At 21.9% G+C, this 11005-nt stretch overlaps 1 protein-coding gene across 1 annotated transcript; it reads right to left on the bottom strand.

Annotated features, from left to right (window-relative positions):
* Positions 1 to 1655: 1655 nt before the first annotated feature.
* Positions 1656 to 2416, bottom strand: PGO_083660 (Plasmodium exported protein, unknown function; the record flags this gene model as incomplete). Its single annotated transcript, XM_028687588.1, has 2 exons — positions 1656 to 2192; positions 2348 to 2416. 2 exons carry the CDS (start codon positions 2414 to 2416, stop codon positions 1656 to 1658), a joined length of 606 nt encoding a protein of 201 aa, XP_028543389.1.
* Between the last annotated feature and the right edge of the window lie 8589 nt (positions 2417 to 11005).

The raw sequence follows: 11005 nt of genomic DNA on the forward strand, positions 1-11005 counted from the left end.
TTCATGCTGTTCATGGGGAGTTACCCCCGTAATTATACCATCCTAAAAGATAGAAATAGTTAATTTTACCAGTATATAAGAACATGCTTTCAAAATTTGTCCTTTTTTTATATTATAATTTACCAGACGCACGAATAAATAAATATATACATAAATAAATAAATATATATATATATATATATATAGCAAAAATAATATTTATGATTTCAAAAATATCTTTTTATATTCGGAAGAACCCCTCTTTTTTTATAATGTATTAATAAACTTCTTTAGTAATTATGTCCGTTATAACAGGAATACAATAAACATTTGTAGTTGTATTTACATCATTTTGCTCATATCGTGCTTACTATATGGATAGAAAATTGTATTTTTTTGTGATATTTTTGGTAGACATATGGATAAAGCTAATAATTTATCCTTTTAATGCATGGTTATATTATTGTTAATAAGAAAAAATAGGAACTACGATTTCTTTGCAGAAAAATAGAATATCTTCTTTAATATTCGTTATTACACAACATAGGATATAATGAGAAAATTTTATTTACAGACTAAAGAATTTTTGATTAACCCGAAATGTTACAATTTTTTTTTTCTTAGAATGGATTAACATCAATTTAATTATTTTTTGAGAGAGTAGTTGTTTATATAATAATTGTACGATGGATGTTCAATTGTATGTTCTGTCTATAAAATGACAAATAAATAATTCTTACATCACGAAAGTAGATGTTTTACATTTTTTTCATTAATATCAAATATATATGTATAACACTTTCATACTTAAATAATATTATTAGGTATCGTAAACACAATACAATCAAAATAAAAACTTCATGAATACATATAGATCGAATTCCCTTTTATCATAATAATAAATGTTTATTAAATAATAAATAATAAATATTTCACTTAAATGATACTAATTTATAGATGGAATGTATTTTTTAATTTACATTATATTCTTCCTAATGAAAAAAGTATTCATTTAAATATAGATAGAAATATTTACTAGCAATAATAAGACACAAAATCGGAAATATCTAAAATAAGCATAACATATAAAAAATGTACAGTTGCAAATTTAAATCACGATCATACAATATTTATATATAATGTAAATTTACTTACACAGCCTCTTGATTAAATCAAGTAATTAATTAAAAAAATGCATATAGAATGTGAATAAACAGCTCGGCGCTTAACGGACAAAAACAAAAACTGGTTATTGAAAGGAAAATTCTCAATATATCAAATATATAGTATATATTAAATTTTGTTCATATATATATATGTAATGTATTACACAATGAAAGCTCAAAATGTAAATGCATCCCTTTGGAAAAAGTTTAATGTAAACCTTAGTACTTGCGCAAAAGTATAAACAATATATATTTACGCATACTAACTGATATTAATATATTATCTTAAAGTATACATTAAAACACAAAAGGAACACTTTATTGTGCTAGAAAAAAAGAATAAAATTAGGATGGAAAATCGTTTCGGTAGTTCATAAGTCCATTTACATTTCTCTAGCGAATTTGTTATAAATTAAAAATATACGAAACTATTTTGTAATTACTTGATAGCCTCAATATATATATTACCGACTCTGAAGGTATACATTAATATTAAATTAAAAAAGACAATTATGTATTTATTTCATTTAAATAGCTTGATATATCTGTCCATGCATATTTAAAAGCTTTTGCAAGAACGTAAAAACATCCAACTAAACTGATTATCATCAGTATGACACCCGACTTTTCAAATGTTGTTGGAAGTGAACTTGAAAACAATATTAAAATGGTTGAAAGTAATAGAAGTATTAATTGTGGTTTGAGCACTTTAAGAACAGTCTTTATTATCTTTTTTTTTATCTTAGCAGGATCAGGTTTTGTTTCAGCTTCTAAATTAGTCATTTCATTAAAAGCAGAAAAAATTTTTTTTTCAAAATGTTGGTCTATTCTTTTAAAAATATTAGGTTTACGACTTCTTCTATTACATTTTATTCCGCATTCTTTTTCACATTTTAAACCTTCATGGTTCATATTAGACATTATACTATCATTTGATTCTGTTAAATTTTCTTCATCATATGTATATATTGATAATAGCCTTTTATTCCTTAAATCAACTCTATCTTGTTGTTTGTTTATTCTATTCATTGCTTTTCTATAGCAAGGCTAAAAATCATTTGTAATTATTTTTAAAAAAAATATAATATAGAAGATTTAAATTTTTTTTTTTTTCCTGTATTTTATTTGGAAAAAAAATAGAAAAATATGAATTTATTTAATATAATTTTTTATACCTCGTTGTGAAAGTAACACATCCATACTATAATTGTAAGTGACAAAATTTTAATTAAAAATAAGAAGTTAATGTTTAGCCTATGGTGATACTCCATTATGTCAAATATAAATTTACTCCAAGAAATGTTAAATATATATATGTAGAAATTTAATTATATTAGGTACCTTTAATACTGTATTATATAATATGCTACGTTTTAGTTACTTAAAATTTTTCAATCATAAAGTTTTAGTTTGAATGTATTTATTTATGTAAAAATAATTTTATATATTAAATGTAAAAAATAACACACTTATTAAAACTGATTTAATAAAAAGTTGATAAAAAAATTATCATGAAAAACAACTAAGTACAAAATTGATTTAAAAGGGTACTTAACAATTAATTATATAATAAATATATAAAATATCAATTTTAACCAACGGAAATTAAAATAATTTTTTTTGGAAAAAATATTAAAAATAATTACATTAATAGTTATCGAAATTAATTATTCTGTTTGGACATAAAATGCATTAATTTCTGTGCATTTTTATATTAAAGTGATGTTAACTTAATGCGATACATTTTCATTTATATGTATATTAGTATATATAGTTTGTTATCGTATTTTTTATGATTTCAATGTTTTGCAAATTCTCTATTTTTAGTAAGAAATAATATAAGGTCATTGCATTAAATTGACGTAATTAACAATATTTACATATAAATTCTCGTTAGAGTATGCAGCAATTGAAGTTATATAATATAGCTATTAAACAGTGCTTTAGATGTAATTTTATATTATAAATATATTATATATATTTTTTTTTTTTCCTTCACAAACGTGTGTTTAACCATAGATTTATTTTTTGTTAAAAGTCTACTTTAAGAGAGTCGATAATACAATATGGTTTTAACACTTACGCAGAACTAATATAAAAACTGGAATTATCAATTATATATTAATTCCCTCGCAACATTTTATACCTAAAACGTTTAATCATTTATTTTTTTCTAATGAAATGATTAATAAAACAACAACATAAATGTGACATCATAAATTTATGAACACATTGAACTCATTTATTTTTATCTCAAGCATTATTTATAGAGAAAATTGTTTTTAACGTTTGACACATGTACATATATATGTATATGCATATATTTTAAATTTTTCTTTTCTGTTTAAAGCACATAAGATACCAAACGAATTATATTTAAATCACGAAAAATAAATTCTTTATTAGTAAAAATGTCGTTATAGTAAGGGCATACTGAAATTGTGAATATCATAAATTCTTGTGAATAATGAATTAAAGGAAAAAACGTATTGACAGAAATTTATAATAAATTTGTTTCGCGCACAACAAACTGTTAAATATTAAATAATATAAAACACAAAAAGGGAAAAAAAAAATTATGAATTAAAGAATATCATAAACATAGAAATAATTAAAGTGAGTCATAAAATATTATTACTAATGTACATAAAGCAAAATTACAAAATGCATAAGAAATAACTATCATAATATTTTTAAAATTTTTTAACACATTTCATAATGCTTCTGAAAATTATGTAAAAGGAACAATGTTTTTTATTTTTCGTAAATTAAGAGTTAATTTTATATGATCAATCTGCAATTATATTATTTTAAATTTGTATACATATAATTTTTACATTTGTCAACATTTCAATCATAAAATTTTTTTTACAACTTCGAATATGTAATCTTCATTTTATTTATCATAAAATAAGATAAAACGTTCTATTATATTTACACATTTTTAATATATACGCGTTTTGGTCTTTCCTTTCGTGTGAAAGTTTTATTCATTCTTATTAGACGTACAAGAGGAAGCATTCTACATTTACAACTTTACACAGTAAATTTTGCAAGAGTTCCATGTTATGAAATATTCCATTGCAATATTATGTATAATTACTTTTTTTTATGTCACACATGCCATATTGTTATAACTGTGCATGGGTAATCAAAAAATTGACAGTTGTGTAATATTTACTTGCATTTTTTATATTACCTGAGTTTCACATATATGTTGTGTTTCGTTGTATGAAATAGGGCTATAGATAGAATTAAGTTTACATGTATTATAATAACCTTATTCCAAATAAGCAAATGATCTCAGAAATTTGTGATATAAAAAAAAACAATTTAGTTGATAAAAGATAGATATATATTCGTTTATTCGTATAAAATACATTAGTATATTCCAAATCACGAACCTGCATTTTTTCTGTGTCTTGTTCACAGTATTGACATATAATCTCATTTTGAAGCCAAATTTTTGTGTGTAATGAGAATTTAGTTATAATAAACTAGTATACATGAAAAAAATGAAATGTTACGTAATTATTTTGTGATTCAATATTTGTAAATATTGTATACCACCAATAATAATATAAAAAGTTCATATTGTTTATAAGTCTAATTTTTATGCGCTTTCAAAAAAAAATGTGCCAGTAACAGATTTTCCCGTATTAAGAAAATAGATCGGGCAATATTGGGAGATGAGAACCCATAAAATATGATTATATAGAAAAAATCCCTTCCTTTTCTACCAATCAGATTTATATGAGATCAAGGTTAATCTTCCAAATTTGATTTTTGCTGAGTATTATTATTTTGCCGTTCATTATTTTTTCTTTCTAAAATATGTAGAGAGGGCATCTAGGTTGATGGGTCAACTTTACATTTTAATTTAGACAAGAAATATATGAGATTTTCATTCAATGTAATTTTTGAAATGAATTATGAAATTCTTCTGTCTATCCTTTCTTACAGAGTTCTAAAAAACTACTCTTTGCTAAAATTGTTTTATAGAATAGTAACAATATTTCACAGAATTAGTTTCATTTGATTTAGTTTGTATAGCAACTGTTGAATATCCTTAATGGAAAGCATAATTTTTCATTTTTTTTTCTTTTTTATCTCCATTTAGGGTATTACATATTTTACAAAGTTAAAAATATTATCATGTGAGATGAATATGCTTTAAAAAAAACACTCTCTATACGCGTTAATTTGGTCAAAACAGCAATTACACAATTACACTTTTCAGAATCCCAAATAATACACAAACTACTAATATTTATGAAGTTCTTTAAATATTTACCATTATTACGAGTCCTATTTTTATTATATATTTGTGCATTGTGAATTAAATTTATTACACGTTTATATGAATGATTATCATTTGGGGTTTCTTTGTAAAGACAATTTAGAAAAGCACAATATCTGCAGTGTTTTACTAATAAGGAGAAATCCTTTTTAAAATTGTCATAAAATTCATTTGAAGATAATTTTTTAGAAGAATAATTGTAAAAATTAAAAATAAAAAGTGAGTGAAAATTATAGAATAAATTATGGTTTTAATTGGCACATTTTAAGGGGTACAAAACCATACGAAAATATTTATGAGTAAAATAATAAAGTACGCACAATAAAAAGGAGAATTGTGGTATTATTTAAAAGTAATAATGCAGTGAAAATATGCATCAACTCAAATATTTTGGTGGATAAAGAACATATATTAATTTCAATACGGAACTTGTTATTTTATAATAGAACAAATAATTAGTTATATTATAGGAAATATATTTTTTATAAATTACATGATCATACAGGAAAAAAATAGAACATTTTATAATTTATATAACATAACGAAATTTGTAATTCTTATCATATATAACACAATGTACTACTACTAATAAGCCTAAAAATATCATAGCATAAAAGAGCTATTTTGAACCCTTGAATATGTAAAAAGAATGGAATTAGATTTTCTCTCCGTAAGTATTAAGGGTCTATAAGTATTATTAAATATTGCATTTATGATACATGTTATCATTAGTTTAATATAAAAATTTATGAAATAATATTAGGTATTGCACAATGTAATAACTAAATATGTAATAATTACATCACTTAGTATTTTTTAGTTTGTGTAATTAATTATAACTAATAAAAATCTTCACTACGCTGCTTTGGGGTTGTTATATTATCATTTCAAAATTGTATTGTTTCTCGTTTTAATTATTATATAAAGCACAACCAAAGAAAGTGTTTAATTAGAACACTTTGAAATATTAATTAGGGAATAGCAAATTTTAAGGAAATAGTTTAGAACTATCGAAGAGATTAACAACTTTAATTGAAGAATTATTATAAATATGTTAATTGGTAATTTATTTCAAGGGTTTTATCATACACGAGCTCACTATATTTATTGACATTAACTGTGATTAATCAATTTTTATAGTAATGCAAATGAAACGTTACAACCTTTTGATTGTCAATAATAGTGACACATGTAAAACGTTAATATGATGGTTTAAACATTTTCTATATTGAAATACATATATTTGTTTTATTGTTCATTGAGTCTTACACAGTTCATAGCTAAGTGATTAACTTATCATACTGAAAAATAAGCGATTTTTGTTACAATAAATTAAAAGATAGAATAGGTCTTAATATCAAACTTAAGACATAAAATGCTTTATTTTAGGAGTTTTAAAAAAAATTACATATTTTAATAATGTTTTTATTCGTTTCAAATGCAGTAATTTTTCATTATTATAATATTGTTCTTGAAGTTATGAATATGATGATAGTTATTTATGCTTCACATGTATATATCTGAAAATGCACTTTTTGGGATGTCAAATTGTTAAGTATTAATGTTAAATTTAAAATTTATAGGGTTAATATAAAATATTAATGACATGATAACTGTAATTTATTTCAATAAAATATCATATATTATAAGACTTAAAACATTGTGTAGATCACTGTTTGTTAATGGGAATTTAATATATTTTAAGAGGGTGCTGCTACTACAATTATGTAGTAAGAAAATATAAAATTTGGTGAATTATCTAAAATTTAGTGTGTTGAGTAATTTCAATTTTAGCAACAATTTATAATTTAAACTGAATAGTTTTGCTACAAATTCATAACTGTTTTTTATGTTAAATGAATTTTGACAAGGTACACGATTTTCTGCTTCTCATGTTAAGCGGTATGTCCGAAATTGAAAAATAGATAATTAAAAATTCAATTATTCGCTGTCTTAATTATATTCTAAGTTAGTGTAATATAAAAAAATAATCAATCATAAAATGGGATAATTAGGTTATTGAAAAAAAAATAAAAAATAAATATGAGATTGAGTCCATCCGATTTCGTTCTTTATTTATTAGAAAAACTTAGTATTTTTAATATCAAAATTAATGATATTCATTTATCCATATATAAAGCATTAAAATATTACATTTAAGATAAAAAAAAAAGTCATACAAAAGAAGTGTAATCTCATAAACTAAAATACAAAAGATATTTTTACAAAAAACTTTTTCCAGGCTGAAGAAAAAAATACATTTTCATAATGGACAAATCGCTTTCGTCGAAACATAATATTTCTCATTTTCAATAACCAAAGACAAAATTACACCTGTATCTGAAGTTGTATCATAAATTCTAAATATTTATTTAAAAACAAAAAAAAAAAAAATTATATAAAAAAAAACAAAAGTATATAAAAACATAAATAAATAATTATATTCAGTGTGTTATATTTTAATTTTCATTGTACATTAAACATTATCAATAAGATTTAGAAAAATAAAAATGCTTACGTATGCGTTAATCTGTTGAATGAAACAAATAATATCTTTTATTAAAAAATATCTATATGGGTTAGAAAATTCATGATTAAAAAAATATATTCGTAATAATATACAGCGTATTTAATTTGTGATATTTTATTAACAAACTAAAAAATAATTTCTTTTATTCTGTGCCATTTTTTGTTATTCCTATGAAACAAAACACTTTATTAATGATGGGCACTGGGAAAAATTATTTTGTTATTATTTTTTTCTATAAAATGTTTTGTATTATCCATATTTGAGTATTCAATTGGGATACAAAAATAATATAATCACGTTGATCTAAATTGTTAGATTATTATTGTATTATAGTTTTTTGTGTTAACTTGAATTTTTTGTATAATTTTATCATGATAGGATGTAGACAATTTAAGTATACATTACAACTAAAAGCAGGGTTTATTTTTCTGTTATAGGTTTAATTGTAATTATAGTGCAAATCGTAAAAAAAAAGAAAAAAAAGAAAAGGTATCAATAATTCATTAAAAGTTCATAAATGATTTTGTTAATTAAAATCTTTGCTATTCTTGATGTGTAATTTTCTAATTACACCGAATAATTTATGTATTTTTGAAAATTACATTAATTAAATGGTCAAATAAAGAAAAGTTATTTTTAGTATTCCGGAAATTTTCAAAAAGAAATAAAATCTTTGTTTATAGAACCATAACAATCAATTACTAAAATATTTGAGAATTATATTTTAGTGTTTATATGCACTGTAAATGAATGTGAATGTTTTATTAGGAAGTATTCTATAGTTAATTATAACTGTACACATAGTGCGGTTTCGGAGAACAATAAACTTTCAAGTACTATTAAAACGTTTAATGAGTATAGAGTAAATATAACTTCATTTAATGCATTTTCTATTTCATTACTTACTAAATTATATGATGCAATATGTCGTGAGAAAGAAAAAACATAATTTAATGAATTACATGATATATCATGGTTCTTAAGTGATAAAAGTTTTATAAATGCTTTGAAAGAAATTTTAAAATTATAAGATTTTATTTTACTGTGCAAAACATATATTTCAGATCAGGAAGGAGGTGATAAAAAAACTATTAATATATGTAGAATAATTGGAGAAAATTGTAAAATTTACGTTGTTATTTGTACGGGTGAATGATGGTGCAGTAACTATAAGGCTGAAAAACTATTCTCAAGAATGTTGGGCAAATTTTCAGACTTTCAAATTATTATTCCAGTGTATATATCATGACCTGTAACAATTGTCCTTTTGTTTATATTCTATATTGTATGTATTACTTTTGACAATAATTATTAATATTTTTCATTAACAATAGATATTAAATAAATAAATTCATAATTATATAATACACGCAAACATATATGAATTATAATTATGATATAATTCATAAGAATTTTAAGTTAGAATCTTTCTTAGATTCATATTCTAAAAAGAAAAAAAAAAAAAAAAATCCAATAAGGGAAGAATTGTTGTCTTATTTTCATAATTTTATTTTTACAAAGAACACATTTATAAATTCATTTATGGCAGAATAAATGCATCATAACTAAAAATATTGAGTATTTCTTTAAATTAAAGTGCCCACTCTTTATGTACTATATTAATGCACATAAGCCAACGAATTTATTGTATTTATTTTAGGGATAATTTATAAGATAATAAAATATTTAGCATTGTCCTGCTCCCATCTTGCAAGGTAAAGAAGAAGAGAAATTAATGAATATACGATATATTTTTTTAAATAGCTTATAAAAAGTATTTAATTAGACATTAAAGATCCATGTAAATACAATTACACCTTAAGGATTTACATTAAGAAATAAATAACGCAATGAATTTTTATAATCTATAGAACAAGGAAGCTTAGAAAAAACTTTTAAAACAATACCTAACACGTTTTTATTTTTTTTGGAATTTCAATATTATTCATATTTAATCCTTAAGAAATTAGAAAAATTAAATCAAAAATTAATAAGAAGAAATATTATATAAAATACATTGGTGTAACTGCTAATTTCATAATTATTTTATTGTATCCTTGAAAAATAAAGAACCCGCAAAAATAAATCTTCCTTTTAAATATTTGTTGCATAGATCAAATAAATTTATTTTGAATTGAAGTTCATTATATTTTTATTGTGTTATGCATGATGATTTTTTTTTTTTTTTTTTCTCATATTTAGGAAGTTTTATTCAAAATTTTTACTGTGAGTGTAAATAAATCGTAATATTTTTTTTAGATCATATTAAGTTTTTAACAATAGTCATTTTAAAATGATTTGCACACTCGCATTTAGGAGATAATTATTTCACAGTAAATGCAATAAAAGGGTCCCTACAAATATTTACAAAATTTAAATGGGGTTGTAATTCTCTTTTATTTTACGATTTAGAATATTGCCAAAATGCTAAATTTATAATATATTTTTCACACAAATTATTCTTTACAGCATAAAAATATAAAAAGTATAAATAACTGCATGTACACGATTTTAATTACATTTCTTTTTCTCGTATTCTTTTTTTAAATATTTACATTCTTTTAATATGTTTGATAGCAACCCTTACATGACATTATCTGTTGTTAGGTAAAACGTAGCACTTTATATAATTTAATCCTTTTAATTCTCAAAAAGATGATTGTTAATGAAAAAATAATAAAATTCGTAAAATTGACCTAAAATTTGTATCATTAATGTTTCTACATACGAAAAATATGATATAATATATGTGTATATTTATATAAACAAGAACTTCTGTGTAACTATTTTATACATTTGCAACAAGTTTCCTAATTTTTTAGCGTTAGTAGGGTTGCATAGTTAACTATATGCATAATGATTGTAAAAAACAACGCTTTTCTATATATTTATAACACCATTGTTATATTTATTCCAATTTAAAATTTTTTATATTTAGAAATGTATATTTCATATTATATGAATAAAAATGTGTTATAAAAAAAGAACAAAGAAAAAATTACTAAGGAAAATGTTTATTTAGACTTAGAA

This window comes from Plasmodium gonderi (assembly GCF_002157705.1).
Source record: "Plasmodium gonderi DNA, contig: Chr08, whole genome shotgun sequence".
In the NCBI taxonomy this organism is placed as follows: Eukaryota; Apicomplexa; class Aconoidasida; order Haemosporida; family Plasmodiidae; genus Plasmodium; species Plasmodium gonderi.